Source organism: Falco peregrinus, chromosome 19 (assembly GCF_023634155.1).
Source record: "Falco peregrinus isolate bFalPer1 chromosome 19, bFalPer1.pri, whole genome shotgun sequence".
Lineage (NCBI taxonomy): Eukaryota > Metazoa > Chordata > Aves > Falconiformes > Falconidae > Falco > Falco peregrinus.
Genome location: NC_073740.1, coordinates 3384615 through 3405857, shown reverse-complemented (window position 1 = coordinate 3405857; position 21243 = coordinate 3384615). Strand labels below are relative to the sequence as shown.

At 68.6% G+C, this 21243-nt stretch overlaps 3 protein-coding genes across 3 annotated transcripts; 2 read left to right on the top strand and 1 right to left on the bottom strand.

The window, feature by feature from the left end:
- The first annotated feature begins 902 nt into the window (after nt 1–902).
- Nucleotides 903–12001, top strand: ZBTB7B (zinc finger and BTB domain containing 7B). Its single transcript, XM_055792271.1, is given in 5 exon segments — nt 903–5318; nt 8968–9476; nt 9478–9616; nt 9618–9973; nt 10449–12001. Coding segments are annotated over 5 exon segments (2334 nt in total). The 5' UTR covers nt 903–4409; the 3' UTR covers nt 10870–12001.
- A 113-nt stretch (nt 12002–12114) lies between these two features.
- On the bottom strand, nt 12115–16225 carry DCST2 (DC-STAMP domain containing 2). Its single transcript, XM_005236823.3, has 15 exons — nt 15904–16225; nt 15636–15806; nt 15407–15508; nt 15111–15305; nt 14942–15007; nt 14625–14838; nt 14381–14538; nt 14134–14298; nt 13862–14029; nt 13670–13770; nt 13459–13589; nt 13185–13300; nt 13013–13106; nt 12681–12920; nt 12115–12592 (listed from the first exon to the last, which is right to left on the bottom strand). Exons 1-15 carry the CDS (start codon nt 16223–16225, stop codon nt 12493–12495), a joined length of 2343 nt encoding a protein of 780 aa, XP_005236880.2. The 3' UTR covers nt 12115–12492.
- Nucleotides 16226–16902: 677 nt separating this feature from the next.
- On the top strand, nt 16903–20519 carry DCST1 (DC-STAMP domain containing 1). Its single transcript, XM_027785842.2, has 14 exons — nt 16903–17014; nt 17272–17400; nt 17481–17620; nt 17696–17927; nt 18089–18232; nt 18361–18482; nt 18559–18716; nt 18900–18999; nt 19091–19186; nt 19273–19399; nt 19534–19650; nt 19770–19912; nt 20020–20133; nt 20274–20519. The coding sequence occupies exons 1-14, from the start codon at nt 16903–16905 to the stop codon at nt 20517–20519; spliced, it is 1980 nt and encodes a 659-aa protein (XP_027641643.2).
- Nucleotides 20520–21243: the final 724 nt, after the last annotated feature.

The window sequence follows — 21243 nt, the reverse complement described above, 5'->3', positions numbered from 1 at the left end:
CGGCTCTGCCAGCTGGTGCCGTGCACCCTCGGTGCACACGTGGCACGAGCACGACAGGCCTGAGCGCGGCAGGGGCAGGCGGCGGGTGCAGCAGGGGGTGTGGGGGCCAGCACAGCCCCCCGACCCTCGAGGGGTGGCTGCTGCCCCACGCGCGGAGCAGGAACTTCTCCTTCGGGGCGGGCGGTGGATGATGAAACCACGGAGAAATCTCTCCTGGCAGTGCGCGGGCTGCTGGCGGGAGCCCCCGGGAGCCCACGCTCCCCCTGCGCCGCCGCTGCCGCCTTCCCATGGTAACCCCACCACCGAGCTGGGGGGTCAGGGCGGGGGAGGCTGCCCTGGCTGGGGGGACTGGCGCCTGCCGAGTCCCCCCAGCAGCGCTGGCGTCCCCGACATGCCCCAGGAGCTGCATGTCCACACCCCAGCGAGCCCCGGGGCGGCTGGAGGACCCGGCCAGGGGCTGGGCTGAGACCCGTCAAACTCGCTTCGTGCCAGGGAGGTGACGCTTGGGTGGCCGCGCAGGCAGCTGGGGAGGTGGCCGTGGCTGGGGCTGCTGCGGTGTGACCTTCACCGTACTCAGTGCCCGGCCGCTCTCCCGGCCCAGCGATGGGTGGCCGGTTGGCGCAGATGCCGGTGCGGTGGGAGCCGCGGGGCCTGGGTGCCCCGTGCCCCCCGAGCCAGTAGCGTGACTCGGCGGGGCTGTGGGCGGGCGGGGGGGACCGAGCCGTGGCGAGGGAAAATGAAAGCAGGTGATGCGGAAGGAGAAGTAGGTCAGGCGAGCGCTGGCCTCTCCCGGCAGCCTTGGCTGCGCTGCATGCTCCGCTTCGCCCCGGCTGTCCCCACCGTGTCCCTGGGCCCCATGGGCAGCGGCTGGAGGGGCGGTGAGTAGGGGGTCCTGCTGCCAGGCGCGGGGTCCTGGGCAGGGTGGGGGCCAGCGCTGCTGCCCTGGACACTGATGGGGTGGGGAGTGCGGCCAGGCTGGCTGGCACGCGGGGGGCACCGCTGCACCCTGGCAGTTTTGCTTCGGTTCCCCTCCCATGGGCATCCCCAGCGGCACGGGCCTGGGGGCCGCTGTGAGGATGGGCAGGGGGATGCTCCACTCTTGTCCCGCTGCGGGGCCAAGGAGGGGAAGGGAAGTGGATTCCTGCCCGGCTTGGGCAGTGACGAGCCTGCCGGCACGGTGGGGACATCCCGGTGTGGCTTGGGACTGGGGACGGTTCTGGGACGGCCCCGTGTACCGTGGTGGGACTCCACGGCGGCTGCCCCTGGCTGTGCTCCGCCACGTGGGGCTGGCGGGGGTCTCGCTGGCAGCACTGCGTGGGCCGGTGAGGCTGCGGCGGGCACAGCCGCGCAGGCAGTGCTCTGTGGGCTTGGGGGGGATTAGAGCCGCCTGCCCCCCCCCTTCCCTCCCCTGGGATCAGCCGTGGGCAGCGGGGAGCTGGCAGCAGGCAGCTGCCGTGGGGGCGGAAGCCAGGCTATTTCGGGGGGTGTGGAGGGGGGGGCCGTGGGCTGGCACTGTCCTTGCCAGGTGACCCCAGTGGGACCAGCACCGCCCTGCTGCCGGGATGGAGTGTCGTTGGGGCCTGTCCTGTGCCGCCTGGCAGTGCTCAGTTCCCGAGGTGCTCTGAAGACAGGGACCCCGTGTCAGGGAGGAGATGCCACCAGCCTGGGGGGCTGCTCAGGGCCGTGTGGCAGCGGTGGGACCCAGGGGGTCTGGCTGCCCTCCAAGGGGCTCCTGTGACTGTGCCACAGGGCAAGCAGCACCGGAGCTGGCTCGCCCTGGGGCTGGCAAGCGGGACCAGCCGTGGGCAAGCCTGGCTGGCCCAGGCTGAGGGCTGGCAGAGCCTCGCCCTGCTGCCATGGGTAGCCCCGTGCCTGGCACCAGGGTGCCCGTGGGCAGCTGAGTCTCGCTCCATCCCGGTGGGGTCCTGGCCACACTGGGCACGCAAGCCGGGACGCGGCGGGATGCCCAGCTCTGCTGTGGCCCTCGGCACCGGCAGGGGTGGCCTGGGCACTGGGTGGGCTCAGAGCCCACCGCGCGGCGGCTGCCTTGACCACAGCCCAGTCCCCCCCGGCTGCTGGGGAATCTGTGAGTGGGTTTTGCCCCATGCCGGGGGGTGATCAAAGGTGGGGTTTGCTGTTGACCATTTCCTTCCTGTTCCCCCCTCCTTGAGCTCCATTTCGGCAACCCCTTCCTTCCTTCCTTCCTTCCTACCCTCCTTCCCTCTGCCTGCATGTGGCCCCGCTCCCCAGGCCGCCCTGGCAGGGAGCAGCTGAGGACAGCCGGTGTCCGGCCTCACGTGGCCTCTCCCCAGTGCTGGGGATGGTGATGCTTGGAGCGGGGAGCCCAGGGGTGACCCACAGAAGCCACACGCCATTGGCCACATCCATAGTGGCCACCCATAGGTGAGCAGGTGGCTGTGGGACCTCTCCTGTCCTGGCATGTTGTGGTCCCCCGTACTGGGATGTGGTGCGGGAGGTAGGGATGCCCATGGCTGGGGTGCCCATCCTGCTGTCAGGAGAGGGGGGTGGCACCACATGGGAGATGCTGCTGGAACCTGTCCCAGCTGCATGCGGGACGGGGCTGCGGCCCATCACTGGTGCCACTGGTCAGGGTGTCACTGGCCAAGGCCAGGACGGAGCGTGGAGGAGGATGGATGAAGGTCAGCCCATCCATCACCTGGTCCCCCCTGATTGGGCACCCTTGGTGCCCCCCAGCCGGGGTGAGCAGCAGTTTGTGGCCAGCACATGGGCAGTTGCGACACCCCCAGGGTGGGGGGGATGTCATGACTCACCCCAGCGGGGCCTGGCCACCAGCAGGAACCCTGAGTCAGGGCTGCGTGCCCATGCCATGCCCCTCCCTGCCCGCCTCGCCCACCTTATCTCCCGCCCTTAGCACCTGGCACACCTGGGCCAGGGGGGGCTGGCGCCGTTTCCCTCCTTTATGGGGAGCAAAGGGCAGGCAAAGGGTTGGCAAGCTGGTGCCGCGTCCCTCCCACCCTCCTGGGGACGCTGGCCTGGGTTTGTGCCCCCCACTGGGGTGGCCGGCCAGCCCGGCGTGTGGTGGCAGCGTGGTGGACAAGGCTGCCGGCACCACCGCTGCCTCCCAGCCACATGCTGCCGGCGCTCCAGCCCTCGGGCTGACCCATGGTGGCACGGCCAGCCTCTGCCCAGCACGCGGTCCCTGGTGATGGGGGAGGCGGGATGCCGTGCCAGGGCATCCTGGCCTGCGTGGGCACGATGCTGGCGCAGCCACTGCCCCCCTGCCCGCCTGCTGTCCCTGCTGCCGGCCCGTTTGCTCGGGCTCTTGCACAACCCGCTCTTTCCGCCAACGTTGCTGGGGCCAGAGGCCCCCTCCCTGCCCGGCTGGCGGCCGGGCTGGCACAGGGCTCTTCCCCTTTCTGCCCGGCCTTGTGCTGCTGGCAGCGCTGGCACGGCTGCCCAGAGCCCTGCCGGGGCCGTGCCAGGGCACTGCGGTGGGGCTGCCCCCCGGCCGGGCTGGTGTGGGCGGCCGGGGCGGATGCTGGGTGCCGGGTGGGGTGTGGGGAGCACTCCCCGGGCTGTTAATTGCTGTTTAGCTGGGGATGCAGAGGGTGTAATTACTGGGGGGGGATTGCGCGAACCTGCAGCTGGCCCCAGGGGGCTGGGGGGGGTGGGGGGAGTGTGGGTGCCCCGGCGAGCGGAGGGGACTAGGTTCAGCAGGGGCCACCCCTGAGCCCCCTCCCTGGGTCACGGCTGTCCACATCCCCCGTGGGACCTCGGGGACGGCGGAGCGGGACGTGCGTCTGCAGGTTTGGGGGGCGGCTCCAGGGCTGTCCAGGCAGGCCATGGCACGCCGCACCGAGCCCAGCCCTGCGGTGGCAGCCCCGCTCCCGCCAAGCGCAGGCGCCCTCCCGGCTCAGCCGGGCCGGCCACGGCCAGCAGTGAGCACCCGGCACCCAGCGCCCTGCCTTGGGGCGGCGGGAGCGCGAGAGCCTGTCCGACGCCTCGGCGCAGGGGGCCGGGGCATGCGGCGGGGAGGTGATGCTGGTGGCGGGGAGGGGATGCCCGCGGCATGGGGTGCCTGTCCTACCGGCACTGGGAATTTCCTCCGGCGGGAGGGGGCCGGGGGATGCCCCCTGCCCGGTTCTGGGTTGGCACCCCGCGGCATGGCGCTGGCCGTGAAGGGTTAATGCCGTGTGTGTTCTGGGAAGCGGGGCTGGGAGGTGCGTGACCCGGGGTGTGGGCGTCGACTCCTTTTGAGGTGGGATCCTGCGCTCAAGTGCAGCGGGGAGCGGGGCCAAGTTCACACAGCACCCTGCCTTCCCCTCCCTGCCGCTCGCGGGCCGCCGACCCGGCCGCGGCGCAGCGCCGAGCCACGCCGGGACACACGCCAGGTGAGCCGAGCGCCCACCCCGCCGCCGCCAGCCATCATGGCGGAGAAGGTGCCGGGGCAGTGGGGACCCGGCGCGGTGCTGCCGGGCACGGGGAGAGCCAGGCATGGCTGTTTTGGCACCGGCCGGGAGGCTGCCCGGGATGCTGGCATCGCCTGGGCCCTGCACCGCCCTCGCTGCCGGTGGGACGGGATGGGACGGGCAGTGAGGTTCGGGTCACCACGGCCTGGCAGAGTGAGACCCACACCCCACGGCGGTGGTGCCAGGCAGCCGGACGTGCCTCTGCCTGGCCCAGGCGCTGGGGAAGGTTTTGGCAGCGAGAGGGGCCATGATGGCGGCGGGAGGGGGCTGTGGTGCCAGTGTGGGGCTGGCGGGCAGGGGGCTGGCGCTGGGGGCTTGGCTGGGCCGGTGGCTGCTTGTCCCCGCTGCAGGTGCCAGGGTTGGCACTGGGGACGCCGCGGGTCCTGCAGCCACCTGCGCCGCCATGGCAGGGCCGCCTGCACCCAGCCTCCAGCCTGGCTATCGTGCGCGGTTGGCACCGGCAGCCACACCGGGCACCAGCACAGAGACCGACTTGGGCCACAGCACTCAGACCCCCTGGCTCAGTGCCCATGGCTGCCGTGCCCGCGAGGTGCTCAAGGCACCTGGGAACCGAGAGCTCTCCGGGTGGCACCACGGGTGCCAGGAGCCGGATGGTGGTGGGAGGCCAGGGTGGTGCCGCGGGGCTCGCTCCCTGGCACCGTGGGGCATGGGGGCTCTGTTTATCCTTTTCTCTCTTCAAACCATTTCCTTTCGTTTCTGCTTGCTGTTTCTTCTTCTTTCAAAGAGCGGGACCGCTTCCCCCAGCCGCCTCCCCTCCAGCACTGGGACCCCCAGCATGCCCGCAGCATGTGCCCACTTCAGCGCCACCAGCCTGGCTGGCCCCCAGCCCACCACCTTCCCCGCCAGGTGGGCAGAGAGGCTGCGCAGCCCCCCACCCCACAGCCATGCCACCCCCCCCACACCATGGCACCCGGCGCTGGTACCGCCGCTGCTCCCCGCTGGCTTTGGGCTGGGTGATGGGGGCGTGGGTGATGGGGGGAGCTGGTGCATGGCTGCATACCTGGGTCCCCTTCCCAGCTCCCGAAGGGCGAGGGGCCCCGCGGGGCAAGGGGCCGGGGGCCACCAGGTCGATGATGGCTGGTGCTTCGCTCCCCTTCCTGGGTGACTCATTCTCCCCGGTGCGGCTGTGAAGTCCCTCGACAGCGTTTGCAATTCTTGTGACCGAAAGCAGTAGCACCCTGCAGCAGCCTGGGGTGGGGGCCATGCTCCCCATGACCCCTGCCCCCCTTCCCCATGAGGGAGCAAGGGGGGGCACCCAGACACCCCCTTCTACCCCACATCTCCCACCATCACCAAGCCAGGACCAGTGCCCGGCACAGGCTGGCACCATGCCCGCGTGCAGGGTGCCATCCTGCCTCGGTGGCACGGGACAGCCAGTCCCCACGCTGGGTGGGTGCTGTAGGGCCAGACACCCACCCTGCCACGTGCAGCCGTGCTGGAACGGCCAGACCCCAGGCCAGGGGCACTGGGGGGGAACCAGCTGGTGAATGGGGGCTGGCCGTGGCTGCACCAGGCGGCATGGGCTGGCGGCGGGATGTCAGGCTGACCTGGCCAGGCATTGTTCCCGCTGCTGCCCGCCCTGGCGCAGGAGCCGGCTCAGCGTGGGGAGCAACCCCCCCTTTCCCCAGCCCCGTGTGTCTGCCACAGCCGAAACGGGCCCGGCCGCAGGCATTGACGTAACCAAGAAAGCCCTGGTGTGACGGGGGTGTGGGCATCATCACCGGCCCCCTCCTCAGCCCATGCTCCCTGTGCCATCATCTCTGGTGCCAGCCACGGAACGTCGGGGGGCCGGGAGTGGCTCTGGTACCCTCACACCTTGTCCCCGTCCCCCCCCCTCCCCGTTTCCTTATCGCCGCTCTGATCTCCTCGATGGCAGCACCCGCTCAGCATGTGACTTCGCTCCAGCAGGGAGGATGCGCGGGGGGGTGGGTGGGGGGGGTGGGGGTGTCGGAGAAGAAGCCGTAACGGGCGGTTTGGTGCGATGGAAAATCCCCCTCCTGCCGCCGCCTCGCCCCCGCCCTGCCCCGGCCCTGCGCCCTTGTCCACAGGCATCCGGCCCGGTGGCCGCTCACGGGGGTCCCGGCTCCCCCGCCAGCCTGAGCTGGGCCTCCGGTGAGTTCTGCGGCACCGGCAGTGCCAAGGTGGCTCCCGCCTGCACCGCACCACGGCGAGGCTGGTGGCCGTACCTGTTCCTTGAAGCCCCCTGCCACCCGTTGGGGTCTCAGTTGCCAGGCCCAGGCATCCCCGGGTGCTGGAGCCCCCCGACGGGCACATGCCAGCTGTGGGTGCCGGCCCCGGCCCCAGCAGCAGGAAGAGCGCTGGGTGTCTCGTGGGGCTGGGGGTGCCGTGGGGACGGGGCGGCCATCCCGCTGCTGCTGGCATTTAGCTGGGGGAGGCAGCGACGGACGATGCAGGTGCCACTCCGTGGCGGGACCACCGCCTGTGACAGCCCCGGGGGTCCGCAGGGCTCTGGGCTGCCCTCGGCAGGCGCCACGTCCCCATCATCCCCCTGCAGCGCAGGGCGCTCGACTCCCCTAATCCTGCCCCCGCTGCTAATCCTGCCTAATCCCACCGGGGGCTGTCGCTGCCTGTTGGCTCCCGGGGCCCTGATGGTTTAATCACCCCTAATCCGCTCGCCCCCCGCCCCGGCGGGCACCGGGGACCCCGGCCAGCGGCGGGACGGGCTCCTGGCGAGGGGGCGGCCATGGGCACTTGGCATTGGCGCCAGCATCCCGGGCGGTCGGCACTGCCCGGCTCCCAGTTTCAGGGGCGGCTGCCGCCTGCCATGCCGGTCGGGCCTGCTCGGCAGCGGCTGGGGCGGCTCCGCAGCCGGTTGCTCCGGGGCCGTTCCCAGCCGTGCCGAGGCAGCCCCAGCTGGCGGCCGCCCAAGCGCAGGGAGCGGCCGGCGCGGGGATGGGCCCCTGTGCCGGGGGCCGCCGGCCGCGCCGCCCCTCCACGGGCAAGAGGGGGCACGTCCCCCGCGCCCGCCGACAGCACAGCGTGGCTTGGCACGGTCCGGCATGGCATGGCGGGGTTCAGTTCGGCTGGGCCTGGCATGGCTCAGCGTGGCCTGGTGCAGCTTGGTGATGTCCGGTGCCATATGCCACCGTGTGCCATGGCTTGGCATGGCTCAGCATGGCCTGGCGTGGCTTGGTGATAGCCAGTGCCATATGCCACCGTGTGCCATGGCTTGGCATGGCTCAGCATGGCCTGGTGCAGCTTGGTGATGTCCGGTGCCATATGCCACCATGTGCCATGGTTTGGAATGGCTCAGCGTGGCCTGGTGTGGCTTGGTGATAGCCAGTGCCATATGCCACCTTGCACCATGGCTTGGCATGGCTCAGTGTGCCCTGCTGTGACTTGGTGATGTCTGGTGCCATATGCCACCGTGCACCATGGCTTGGCCCAGCTCGGCGTGGCATGGCACAGCTCTGGCAGCACCGCCAGCCTGGATGTGGCAGTGCCTGCCCCAGGGTGCAGGCAGGGCTGCAGCCACCAGACAGACCTCCCACCCCAGTGTCACCCAGCAGAGCACCAGTGTCACCCAGCAGCACCAGCCAGCTGGGGTGGCGTTACCTGTGGCTGGGCACGGGGTCGCAGCACCGTGGCTGCCACCTGTACCCTACCTGTGGGTTGGGAGGGTAGCGGGCTCCCTCTTCCCACAGGCTCCATCGCCCGCCTGTGCCGGCTCCGTGGGGACACGCGGGTCCCCGATGCAGCACCATGAGGACCGCGGGTGCCAGCGTCGGCAGCGCCGGGTTTAGAGCCGGGGCCAAGCCCTGCCAGCCACAGCGTGGGAAAGGCCCGGCTCACGCAGGCAGGGCTTGGCTGGGCGAGGAGCGGCCCCAGGCTGGGGCAAAGCGGGAGGGAGGGGGCCAGGCCCCCACCGGGAGCGGGGGCAGGAACCGGCGGCGCGGGTGCTGATCCTAATCTGCGGTGGCAGGAAGCGTGGCCCCCGTTCCCAGCCTGGGCTCCGCGGGGCGGCCCCCGGCCCTCGGGGCCCTCTTCCCGGCACTCGCCCGCCCACCTGCACCCGCTGCCGGCGAGGCCCGCGTTCCCAGGACGGGGCTGCCGGGAGCCGGTGGGTGCACCCAGCGGTGCCGGGGGGCCAGGGGGTGGGTGGGCTGGTGCAGGAAGCGCGGTGCCTCGGCGCCGTTCAAAGGCGCCGCACTGAGATTTCCCCCTTTGCTGTGGTGGCGCGGGCGGCCAGGTGCCAGCGATGGAGGAAGCGCGGGGGGCTGTGGTGGGGGGCCTGCTGCCCGCCAACCTCACCGTGGGGGGGTGTATGTGTGTGTGTGGGGTGAGGGCAGCCCCCAGGCCCCCAGCCTGCTCCGGTTTGGTATCCCACCGAAACCCCCGTGCCACCGAGCCCCGTGCGATGAAGTTTTCCTCGCACCCTGGCTTGGCGGTGCGGCTGATGCTCCAGCCGCGGTGTTTAGTCCAGGCTTTGGGCTGGTTGCCATGCCAGTCGGCGAGCATCCCGTCCTTCCCGCAGGTGAGGATGATGGCCAGCCCAGAGGACGACCTCATCGGTATCCCCTTCCCCGAGCACAGCAGCGAGCTGCTGAGCTGCCTGAATGAGCAGCGGCAGCTGGGGCTGCTCTGCGATGTCACCATCAAGACGCAGGGCCTGGAGTATCGCACCCACCGCGCCGTCCTGGCCGCTTCCAGCCGCTACTTCAAGAAGCTTTTTGCTGGACCAGGACCGGGGCAGGAGGTCTGCGAGCTGGACTTTGTGGGGCCAGAGGCACTGGGCGCGCTGCTGGAGTTTGCCTACACGGCCACGCTCACCATCAGCAGTGCCAACATGGGCGAGGTGCTGCGCGCCGCCCGGCTGCTGGAGATCCCCTGCGTGATCGCCGCCTGCGTGGAGATCCTGCAGGGCAGCGGGCTGGAGGCACCCGGCCCCGATGACAGCGACTGCGAGCGTGCCCGCCGCTACCTGGAGGCTTTTGCTGCCCTCCCCGAGGGCGAAGCGCCCGCCCCGCCACCCCCCCCGCCCCGCTGCCCGCCGCAGCAAGAAGACCCGCAAGTTTCTGCAAGCCCGTGGCGCCCGGCTCAACAACCACACCGAGGAGCCGCCCGCCGAGGCCGAAGCTTGCGGCAGCCCCCCGCCACCCCCCCCAGCCGCCCTCGCCCCCCCTGCCCGAGGGGCTGCCCCTGCCTTACGACAGCTTCGAGCTGCCCGAGGAAGAGGAGCTGCCCCCGCACCCCTTCCCCTTCCCCTACCAGCCCCCCCTGTCCCCCGAGGAGGCTGCCTCCGACGAGGACGCCATCGACCCTGATCTGATGGCGTACCTGAGCTCGCTGCACCACGAGTCGCTGGCGCCTGGGCTGGATACGCCCGACAAGCTGGTGCGCAAGCGCCGCTCGCAGATGCCCCAGGAGTGCCCCGTCTGCCACAAGGTCATCCACGGCGCCGGCAAGCTGCCCCGCCACATGCGCACGCACACAGGCGAGAAGCCCTTCGCCTGCCAGGTCTGCGGGGTCCGCTTCACACGGTGAGTGCAGCCCGGTGGGTACCCGACGGCATCCCCCCCTGCCCCTGGCACCTCCCCTGCTAGTGCCTGGCCGCTTCCCTGCCGTGGTGCAAGTGCAGGGCCAGGGGGGCTTCTGTGCCCCCCGTGAGTGCTGCCAGAGCGACCCGCCCTGCCTGCCAGCCGTGGTACCCAGCAGCATCCTGAGCTGCACCTCCCCTGCTGGTACTCAGCTGCATCCTGGCACGGTGCAACACCAGGATGCATTTCCCACCGCCGCTGGTGCCACAGCAGTCCCTGCACACCCCAGCCAGGCAGCCGGGATGTGGTCCCCCACCTTGCCAGAGCCCCCAGCCCCCCCCCCTCCTTGCAGAGCATCCCTACCACTGCACTGCCAGCACCATCCCGCTGCCTACTGCAGCCAGGTGGCTGCTTCCCTAGGGATGCCAGCTGCCCTGTGCCAACGTCTGCCTCTCCATTTGTGTCTGTGTGTCCCCAGGAATGACAAGCTGAAGATCCACATGCGTAAGCACACGGGGGAGCGGCCCTACTCCTGCCAGCACTGCAGCGCCCGCTTCCTGCACAGCTACGACCTGAAGAACCACATGCACCTGCACACGGGCGCGCGGCCCTACGAGTGCTACCTCTGCCACAAGGCCTTCGCCAAGGACGACCACCTCCAGCGGCACCTCAAGGGCCAGAACTGCCTAGAGGTGCGGACCCGCCGTCGACGCCGCGACGAGCCGCCGCCGCCGCCCGCCGGCCCTCCTGGCCTTGACCTCTCCAATGGGCGGCTGGAGGGGCTGCGCCTCTCCATCGCCCGCTACTGGGGTCCGGGGCAGCCGGAGGAGGAGGAGGATGAGCCGGAGGGTGAGGAAGGGCCACAGCCGGACGGCACCGTGCCGGTGGAGACGGTGTAGGGCCACTGCCACGGCGAGTGCCGTGCCATGCTGAGCCGTGCCGTGCCCGCCCCGGGTTTCTGTTCCCGTTTTTCCCGTCACGGTTCATTCCCAGTTATGCAAAGGGGGAAACTCCCCCCTGGCCGATTTGCACAATGGGGTGGGGGGGTGTCCCCGCCGCCCCCCCACCGTGCCCAGGGCGCACCCCCCCCATCCGCCGTGCCCGGGTTTCCCCCCGCCGTACCCGGGCAGCGGAGCCCCGGCGAGGGGGCCGGGGGGGGGGAGAAGCGGGACTGGGGTGTGTGCGCCCCCCCCCCCCCGAGTGGATGCCGCCCCCCAGCGGGGCCGGGACCGGGCGGTGGCACCCGCGGACCGAGGGCGCCCCTGGCCCCGAACAGGAGGGCGCGGGCGGGGCCAGCAGGGCGCCCCCCCCCCCCGCCCCCCCGGTGTGCGGGTGGAGGCGGGGGGGCCGCCGCCCTGCGCTGTGCATAGCTTGTGTCCCCCCCCCCCCCCCCCAGCCCTCCCCGTCCCGAGCAGCCCCTCCCCGGCGAGCCCCCCTCGCCCCTGCACTCCCGGCTGCTTTCTCTTGGTTGCACTATTCGGGTGAGCCCACCCGGGTGCGGGGCAGCCCCGGCCCCCACCCGATCCCATCCCCCCCCAACCACCCCGGCCCTGTGGGACCCCCCTCCCCGGGGTGGCCGGGCCCCCGCGGTCACCCCTCTGCCCTTTGCACATGCCCCCCCCAGGGCGCAGCCCCCCCCCCTCCCCCCCGGGGGAGCAGGGGACCGGCACTATTTGCCTAAAATAAGAGTTTATCTATATTTAAAAGATGATGTAATATATTCCCCCCCCCGCCCCAGCCCCTCCGCTGCTGCCCGCCAGCGCTGCCCGGCCCCCGCGCATCTGTCCCTTGCCATGGGGTGCCGGGAGGGGTGATGGGGACGAGGGGCTCGGCTCCCGTCATGGCTTTAAAGTGCCTTATGGTGAACTTGAAACTTTTCGGCTACTTGAACCTCTCTGGTGTCAGGAACCAAACGAATAATCGGTGGGCGGCCGCCCCCCGCCCTGCCGGGTCGCCTCTGTCTGTCTGTCTGTCTGTTTGTGTTTGTTTTTTTAAACGAAGGCTGCTTGGTAATAAACGGAGAAGCAGGGACCCCCTCCGAGCCCGGCTGTCTGTCTGCCCCGCACCACCCCCCCCCGCCGGTGCTGCTCTGCTTGGGCCTGGGGCAGGGAGTGGGGCTGGGGGCGCCCCGGGGCTGGGGACATCAAGGTGCTGGGGACAGTGATATTGAGGGGCTGGGGGCACTGTGGCGCTTGGTATAGGGACATCAAGGGGGTGGGTGTAGCATGGGGATGGAGATGGGGGCACCACAGGGCAGGGGCTGGGGCCATCAAGGGGCTGGGGGCACTGTGGGGCTGGGGACAAGGATGTCGAGGGGCTGGGGACACCACGAGGCCAAGACCACCATGAGGTGCTGGATGCCAGCTCAGGCCACTGGGACGCTGGCACCTTGAGGACCCAGTTGCTTTAGTCCCCAGCCCCTCCACCCACCCACCCCCAGCTCCCACTGCGCTGCTTGGGCTCCAGCCATGCCCCCGGAGCCTGGCCCGGTGTCCTCGCTGCCGCATGGCACCATCCTGCTGTCACCGGGCCCTGCCCTCCCTGCTGGGTGGCTGCTCGGTCATCACCTCCTCCAGCTCATTCTCACTGCTCTCAGACTGGTCCTGGTAGCTGAAGTCCAGGCTGGGACAGGGGACAGCAGCGTCAGGGACCAGCACCCCCAGTGCTGGGGGTATCTGGGGACACCGCCGCCGCCACCACCGGCCCTCACCTGGAGAATGAGCTGTCCTCACTGTCCGGCCCGCTGCTGTCCCCATCGCTCTTCTCACTTTCCTCCTCCTTCAGCTGGGCTCGCAGCCGGGCCACCAGCTCGGAGGGCAGCCGCCGGCCGCCACCCTGGCCCTCCGCCACCTCACGGATGCTCTGCTTCAGCAGCCGTCCTTGCTCCTGTCCCCGCAGCGCCTGCACGGCACCCAGCCACAGCCCCACCGTCTCCTCGTCGCTGGAGTCCCTGCAGGGATGGGGCACCGGGGTGGGCTGCAGCCCCCCCCACCCCGCAGGCCCCCCCTGGGCTCTGGTGGGCTCCCTGCACCCCCTGCTCACCTCTCCTCGTCCCCTGTGTCCCGGTAGGTCAGGGGACCCATGCAGAGGGTGCAGATGTTGCGCAGGGTTTGGTAGCACTCGCGGCAGTACAGCCCTGGGGAGAGCAGGAACATGAGAGTGGGGGGGAGATTTGGGGGGGGGAGGGGGTGTCCCCGGTCTAGGGGGGTCCTACCTTTGCAGCCCATCGTGATGCAGGCGATGAAGTCCGGCTGCTCCGCCATGCCGCAGGCCAGGCAGCGTTTCTGCTGGATGCCCAGGAACCGTGCCAGCCGGGCGAGGATAGGCATCCTGCAGGCAGAGCGCTGATGCTCCACGGGGCCATGCCACCCCTCGGGGGTGCATGGCAAGCCCTCGCCACAGACCCCCCCAGGGCTGGCATCACCCTTTTGCAATGTCCCACAAGGTGCTTACGGGGGTCAGGATGGCTCCAGCCTCACAGAGCTTACCTGGAGATGAGGAAGAGGAGCAGGTTGCCTTGCCCAGCATCACCCGTGTGCTGCGTGATGGCTTGGCGCAGGGCGCGTACCAGCCCTGCCCGCCGTGCCAGGATGGTGCTATGGAGGAAGGCTATGCGCTCCTGGCATGGTGGGGATGAGGGGTGAGGGTCAGTGGCTGCCAAGGGGGTGTGAGGAGGAGGGGGAGACACAATCTTCTCACCTGCTCACGGCTTGGGTAGTAGGTGGCACACACCACCCGGCGCAGCCGTGCCATGTGGCCGCCAAAGACAGCAATGAAGAAGCAGGCACCATACAGGAGTCCTGGTGGGAAAAATACGAGTCACACAGGGGCGACACCCCTCTGTACCCCCCCTCCTCCCCAGCACGCTGAAGGTGCAGCACCCCCAGTCACCCATGCTGAGGTAGGTGATGTAGTCGGGCTCCACCGGCTGGAGGACGCAGCGCTGGGAGAGCACCGAGACGTTGCCCTGCTGCAGTGCGCCGAAGGCAGAGACCAAGTCCCGGAAGATGTCACTGGTGTAGCCCGTCCCGTTGACGTTGACACCCATCACCGCCGGTGCTGTGGGGCAAGAGGGCTCAGTTCTGGGGAACAGAGCACCCCCTGCCCAAAGCCTGGGCCTCTGCCAGCAAGGGTGCTGCTCCAGCACAGTGGGTTCTGCTCACCCCTGGCGACAATCTCCCCCTCCAGCTGGTGCCGGATCAGGTCGAGCAGCCAGAAGAGGCCGAAGTCAGCCAGGATGATGCTGATCCCCAGCAGCATATGGCGCAGGACCCCCACCAGCTGCATCCCATACTGGCGCTGCTCCTTCCACGACAGCCACGGCGCAGCTGGGCGGGCATGGGAGCACCGTGAGGCTGTGCCATGCCGGGACCCTCCAGCTCCCCACTGCAGGGGTCCCCTGGGGCTGACCTGGGGGGATGTAGCGTCTTCTCTCCCGGCCTCTCAGGGGCAGCACGGTGGGTCTGCCCTGCTCCGCCCGCAGCAGGTCCATCTCCACAAAGCGCCGCGTGATGTAAACGTTGTCGAAGGTCTCGTCCTGCAGGTACCGGCGACGGTACCGCAGCGCCCTGGGAACATTAGTGGGGATGCTGGGCACCGGCACGCTGGGTCCCTGTCCCCAGGGAGGGGTAGAGCGGGACCCCAGCCCACTCACTTGATGTAGAGGTAGATGATGGCACAGATGGAGATGTGCGTGAAGATCCCCAGGACCTTGCGGGTGGGCTCCAGCTGTGTGTGCACGCCCTCCATGATGTCCAAGGCCACCTCCCCCAGGCTCTTGCTGGCAGTGAGGCTGACATTGAAGTGGTGCACAGCCGAGATGTTGAATTCAAACTCCTGGCGGACGCGGTCCAGAGCATTCTTGAGGGCTGCAGGGATGACAAGGGGCTGTGTGGTGCTGGCAGCTGAGGCAAGAGCTGGGAAGGAGCAGAGAGGGACCCCCGCCCCCCCTGGCGACACCAGGATACTCACGGTCTGCAATTTGCCTCTGGAGGAAGGTCTGGATGTACTCCGGGATGACACAGAAGATGAGGGCAACTGCAGAGAGGGGGGGTCTCTGTCAGGGTGGGGTCCTCACAGTGGGCACGGGTTGACCCCCTCACCCCCTTGCCCTGCTGCAGAAGGGTAGGGACCCACTCACAGGTGGCCAGACCACAGAGGGTCCTGAAGGTGACGATGATGTAGCAGAGGAAGAAGAGGAGGGGGATGGTACGCTCGCAGTTGTCCTTGGCGTTGTCGAAGAGGCGCAGGCAGCGGTTGTACGGCGTGCCCAGCTCCCGATTGCACACCCTGCTCATGTTGGCCAGCCACAGCCAGACGTTGCGCAGGGCTCGGGCTGCAGGCAAGGAGTGGGGATGGGTGATGGGGACAGGGACAGGGGGAAAGCAGGAAGGGGGGATGCTGGAGCTGGGGAGACCCTCAGGCACCCCCACTCACCGATGTGGCTAACAGAGTCCATGATGGCACGGAAGAATTTGCGGACGTGGTCACCCACCACCTTGGCTTTCTGGGCAATGTCCTTGATTTTGTCCAGCACGTCTGTGGAGAGAGGGACCCCTGACCATACCCTGAGGGACAAGGGCAGCTCAGGGTTGGGCAGCGCTACCCAGGCTTCCCCCAGGAAGGGACCCTCCCATCCCCCTGCATCCCCTCGCCCCCCACTCACCCATCAGCGGCTCCTTGGCGCGTTGCAGCCGTTCGGCCGTCTGGTTGAGGGCGAGCTCGGCCCCGCATGACAGCGACTCGGCGGCCCGGGAGAAGTTTTGCAGGATGTTGGCGCAGGGGCCCTGCATGGCCATGCCCAGCGCCAGCACCAGCATCAGCATCTTCCCCTCCCCTGCAGGGACATGGCAGTCAGTCCTGGGGCTCAGATGGGACCCAGCACCCCCCAGCACCCCCCCTAGCTTCTGGTGGCAGGACCCACAGCTCCTTACTGGTGAAGATGTGGGGCAGTGACAGCAGCACGGTGAGCCGCATGTTGCCAGAGAAGGCCATGCCCAGCCCCAGCACTGCACCCAGGATGCTGGTGCTGACCAGGCAGAACCAGACGTTGTGGCCCTGCGCCAGCAGCACCAGAGCCCCGTAGAGGCTGGCCAGGAACATGCCCAGCAAGAAGCCGCCGGTGCTGCGGGCCAGCTGCCGCCCCTCACTCTCCTCCTCCGGCGGCTGGGGCTGCCTGCCCTTGGAAAGCCGTGCCGGGCTCTTATCGCGGCTGTGCCGCCCCTGCAGGGCTCTCAGGGCTCTGCCCAGCCACATCCTGGCCTGGCTTGGGCTCTGCGAGGCTCCCGCCGGTCGCTCTGGCGCCGGCCGCAGGGCTCCGGGGGGCGGAACGGCGGCTCACAATGCCCCGGTTCCACGGGAGCGTCCCAGCCCACCGCGCCCGTTCCCTGGCAACAGCCCGTGTCGGCAGTTCCGGGGGGCGCAGCACTCTTGTCAGATCTGGGGGAGCATCGCGCTGTTATCGGATCTGGGGGAGCATCCCACCACTGTCGGATCTAGGGGAGCATCCCACCGCTGTCAGATCTAGGGGAGCATCCCACCGCTGTCGGCGTTGGGGAGCACCCCACTGTTGTTAGATCTGGGGAGCACCCCAGCACTGTCGGTGTCGGGGAGCACCCCACCGTTGTTGGTGTTGGGGAGCACCCTCCCGTTGCTGGATCTGGGGAGCACCCCGCCGTTGATGGTGCTGGGGAGCACCGCACCGTTGCTGGATCTGGGGAGCACCGCACCGTGTCCAGGACGAGGCATGGAGCCATGAAGCCAGTGATGGGTCCCAAGCAGGGCTGCTCGGTGGGGGCAGAAGCACCCAGGAGGCAGAAACCACCCAACACGAGTGAGATTCCCCCCCGCCCCCACTCCCGGCCCGGCTGCCCGTGGGCAGCGGGGGGGGGCAGGGCTGACGCCTCCCTTCCCCCTCAGCCCTGAAGCGAGTGATGGTCTCGCTGCTGCCTGCCCCGTGCAGCCAGTTCCTCTGGAGCCAGCCGGACCAGTATCGTGCCAGCAAGTTCTTCTTGGGTGCCTGCGTCGGGATCTTCTTTGGCCTTGGTGAGTGTGCCCCTGTGCCAGGTACAGTGGGGGACCAGTGGCACCAGGGCTCAGGGCACGTTTGTGGGTGTTTCAGGGCTCTGCTGGCTCCTCATCATCCCCATGAACCTCACGGACACAAGCAAGATGTGGATTTCCTGGGGGCTTACAGGTGAGGATGGGGCTGGGAGGGGACTGGGGGGGGAGAGGGGGCCATCGGGAGACCGACCTGGGGGGTTCTCCATGGGACCGTGGGGACAGCTCTCCGCTTTCTGCAGGGGTGACCACCTTGGGCTGGGCCGTGTCCCCCCACTTTCGCTGTGCCACCCTGCTCATGGTCCCCAAATTCCTGGGCAAGGAGGGCCGGGTCTACGTCCTCTCCATTGTCCTCGCCGCCATCTACAATGGTAGGGTCCCCCCACATCCCTGTCCCCTCCAGTGGGGTCCTGAGTGCTGGCGAGGTCTGAAACACCCCTGCTGGTGCCAGGGCCTGTGACCAATACCTGGCACAACCTGGAGGAGGTGACGCGCATGCTGGGCTGTGTAACGGAGATGCAGATCAACCACACTCGCCGGCTCTGGCAGTTGATGATGGACCCCATGCGCAAAGTGATGGAGGACTTGATGGTGAGGCAGGGGGCTGGAGTGGGTGGTGGGGGGCCCAGGGGATTGGAGACGAGCCTGTGTGTGTCCCCCTGGCAGTGGAGCGGGGAGATGCTGAGCACCGAGATGCAGAACATCTCGCGTGCCTTCATGGCACTGAATGAGGAGGTGGCCAGCGAGGCAGGGTATGACCTGAAGCAGCAGCAGTACCTGAAGCCCGAGCAGCACCCGAAGCCCGGGCAGCAGCCGAAGCCCGAGCAGCACCCGAAGCCCCAGGCAGCCCAGAGCACCCAGCAGCTGTATGAAATGAAGACCAAAATGCGCTGCGTTTGTGAGTGGGGGGGCAGGAGGCTGGCAGCAGGTGGGGTGGGCAGCTGCCAGCCAGGTGATGAGGTGGATGCAGCCCCCCTGTACTGGCCTCACTGGGCACCCTGGGTTACTGGGGCCAGTGGGGCTGGGCGTGTGTGGATGCTGAGGGTGCCTGTCCTCCAGACATGATCCAACTGGGCATGCAGCGCTGCTGGGACTGGTTCGACGAATTATACAAGGCTTGCTTGGCACAAGTGGCCGTGCCCATCATCAGCCACCTCCTCTGCCTGCCCATGAAGTTCGAGTTCCTCTGCCACATTGCCAGGCGTGGGTGACGTGTGGGACCCTCACCCTGTCCTCCCTCAGTGGGGCAGCTCCAGCTCTGCCCCTGCAGCCCCAGGGTGATGCCCAGGGGTCGCAGCTGGGCTGGCACCATCCCCACTCTGTGCCCACAGTCATGCAGACCTGGTGCCAGGACAGGATCCCTGTGGAGGGCAACTTCGGGCAGATGTATGACATGGTGAACAACTCCGTCGACAGCCTCAGCCAGGAATTCACTGCCAACATTGTCATCCAGGTGGGTGCCTGTCCCCCCAGCCCAGGGCCAGGGTGGGTGCTGGATGCTGCTCAGCCCCACAGTCCCTCTGCCACAGGAGGAGCACCGCGAGATGCTGATGGGTGCCAACATAACGTCGGAGCAGCTGCTGGAGGAGGTGAACAAGCAGTTGCAGCAGCATGGTGCCTACGTGGGCCAGGCCGTCACCTTCTTCCGCCTGCTGCTCTCCTTCACCTTCCTCCTCGTCTTCATCTCGTGAGCTCCAGGATGGGGGAGGGTAGGGGGGAGGCACTCCTGTGCCAGCCACAGGGAATGGAGGGGTGGGGGCTTCCTTTGGTAGCAAGTCTGGGGGGGGGGGCACAAAGACAAGGGGGTGGGGGTGTCCTGGGGGACTGCAGCCAGTCCTTTGTCCCCCTCTGGACCCCCACCTCTTGCCAGGGCGTTCTCCTACACCAGGCAGTACTGCAAGGACATCTCCTTCGACAACGTCTACATCAGCACCTACTTCCGCCAAATTGATGCCCGCCGCAAAAAGCAGGTGAGGGGGAAGAAGGGGCGAAAGGTGGCTCCCCCCCATGGCAGGGGGTCCCGGGGGACTGTGCTGAGCCACCTTGCTCCCCCTCTCCCAGCACAAGCGGACGCTGCTACCCCTGCGCCGGGCAGAGGTCTCCACCATCATCTTCCCGTGCCGCCTGACCATGCAGCCGCCTGAGGTGCAGAGCATGGTGAGGGGCTGGCAGGGGGCTGGGGGGCTGGGGGGCTGGGGGGCTGGGGCTGGGGGGCGGGCTGCGGCAGACCTCACTCCCCACAGGTGCTGCAGCTGCTGGAGTGCGTTGCACCCCTGGTCCTCCTCGTCCTTGCCTGCATCCTGGACCACGTGCTCTTCACCACGCTCAGCGTCATCCAGCAGCACTCCTTTGTGCAGTACTCCTTCCAGAGTGAGCCCCCAGCCCCACAGTGCCAGGGGGCAGCCCCCAGCCCCATGGCCGCAGCATGCCCCGCAGCAATGCAAGGGTCATCCCCCACCTCCCCAGCCCCACAGCTTCCCCCCCTCCATGCTCCCATCCCACAGGCAGCCACCACTTGGTCGTCCATGTGATGGGCACATCCCTGATGGCTCGGCTCCTGCGGAGCACCATCGGTGTCCTCAACAGCTCCTCTGACACCAGTCTGGAGACGTCCAACATAGGTGAGACACATCAGGGATGGGACACCCCCTGCCCCAGCTCCATGGCCTGGCCACTGCTGCCTCGCAGAGGGGCTGGGGGGGTTTTGCCCAGGGGCTCAGCGATGCCACCATGTCCCCAGCCTGCCTGCCGCAGCCCCAGAGCATGAAGAGGCAGGAGTACCTGGGCAGCTGCCTGCCCCTGGCCTTGCTGGCACTGCTCTGCCTGGTCCAGGTCTACACGTACCGCCTGCGCCGCGTCATCGCAGCCTTCTACTTCCCCAAGGTGAGCGGCAGTGCCAGCACCAACTGAGGGCCTGGCACAGCGTGGGCTGGCCCAGGGGGGCATTGTTGGGGGTCCCCGGGCACACTTCATGGTTTTTGCTGGCGCAGCGGGAGAAGAGCCGCGTGCTGTACTTGTACAACAAGATGCTGCAGCAGCGGCAGAGCTTCATCCACTGGCAGCGGAAGCGCATCAGACAGCGGGCACAGCGGCACCCGGGACTGGTGAGTGGGGATGGGGATGCAGGGCTGGGACCACACCAGGGTGCCGGGGCGGTGGGTGCCACCATCCCCCAACCCCAGGTTGGTTTCACCGTGTTTGGGCTGCTCAACCCAAGCCCCACACGGCGCTGGCCTCGCTGCAGGGGATACCACTGGTGGAGTGGTGCTGCCGGCGCTGGCCGTGGCTGCGCCGCTGGGTGCGCCAGTACTGCACGGTGTGCGAGATGCCCAAGACCCCCCAGGACCAGGTCTGCCCGGTGCCCACCTGCGGTGCTTGGTACTGTGAGCAGTGCTGGAAGGAGGCGGGTGGCACGTGCCTCGCCTGCACCCCTGGGGACGGCAGCATCTCCCAGGACAGCAGCGAGGAGGACATGCAGTACGCGGCCTGAGGGTGGCCGGCAATAAAGGCTGTGCCCCCCCGCCCCCCCCCCCCCCCCCGCAGCCCCCCCTGCAGGGTGCGGAGTGCGGTCTGTGGGGTGCAGGTCTCTGGTGTACGGAGTGGTGAAAGGGGCTGTGAGGGCCATGGGGGTGGAGGGTCTTCTGGGTGTGGGGTGGTGAAGGTAGGGGGTTCTGATGGATGGGGGGGAAGGCAGGGGTCTCGGGTGTACGGACAGTGCAGGTGGGGGTCTCTGCTCTATGGAATGGTGAAGGTGGGGGGCTCTGGTGTATGGGATAGTGCAGGTGGGGGTCTCTGCTCTACAGAATGGTGAAGGTGGGGGGCTCTGGTGCATGGGATAGTGCAGGTGGGGGTCTCTGCTCTACAGAATGGTGAAGGTGGGGGGCTCTGGTGCATGGGATAGTGCAGGTGGGGGTCTCTGCTCTACAGAATGGTGAAGGTGGGGGGCTCTGGTGCATGGGATAGTGCAGGTGGGGGTCTCTGCTCTACAGAATGGTGAAGGTGGGGGTCTCTGCTGCATGGGGTGAAGAAGGTGAGGGTCTCCAGAGCATGGGGTGGAGAAGATGGGTGTGTCCAGAGCATGGGATGGAGTTGGCAGGGGTCTCTGCTGCATGGAATGAAGAAGGTGGGGTCTCCAGAGCGTGGGATGGGGATAGCGGGGGTCTCTGGTGCGCAGGGCAGAGTTTGCAAGGGTCTCCAGAGCACAGGGTGCCAGA

What these genes read in the sequence shown, in the direction of transcription:
- DCST2 (XM_005236823.3), bottom strand. Translation starts at nt 16,225, where the DNA reads ATGTGGCTGGGCAGAGCCCTGAGAGCCCTGCAGGGGCGGCACAGCCGC. An exon ending in ACTGCCCCACATCTTCACCA is followed by an intron (nt 15,807 to 15,903) that starts GTAAGGAGCTGT and finishes ATGTCCCTGCAG; the next exon opens with GGGAGGGGAAGATGCTGATG. An exon ending in CATCACGATGGGCTGCAAAG is followed by an intron (nt 13,107 to 13,184) that starts GTAGGACCCCCC and finishes TGCTCTCCCCAG; the next exon opens with GGCTGTACTGCCGCGAGTGC.
- DCST1 (XM_027785842.2), top strand. Translation starts at nt 16,903, where the DNA reads ATGGTCTCGCTGCTGCCTGCCCCGTGCAGCCAGTTCCTCTGGAGCCAG. An exon ending in CCTCGCCGCCATCTACAATG is followed by an intron (nt 17,401 to 17,480) that starts GTAGGGTCCCCC and finishes TGCTGGTGCCAG; the next exon opens with GGCCTGTGACCAATACCTGG. An exon ending in CGCCTGAGGTGCAGAGCATG is followed by an intron (nt 19,187 to 19,272) that starts GTGAGGGGCTGG and finishes CACTCCCCACAG; the next exon opens with GTGCTGCAGCTGCTGGAGTG.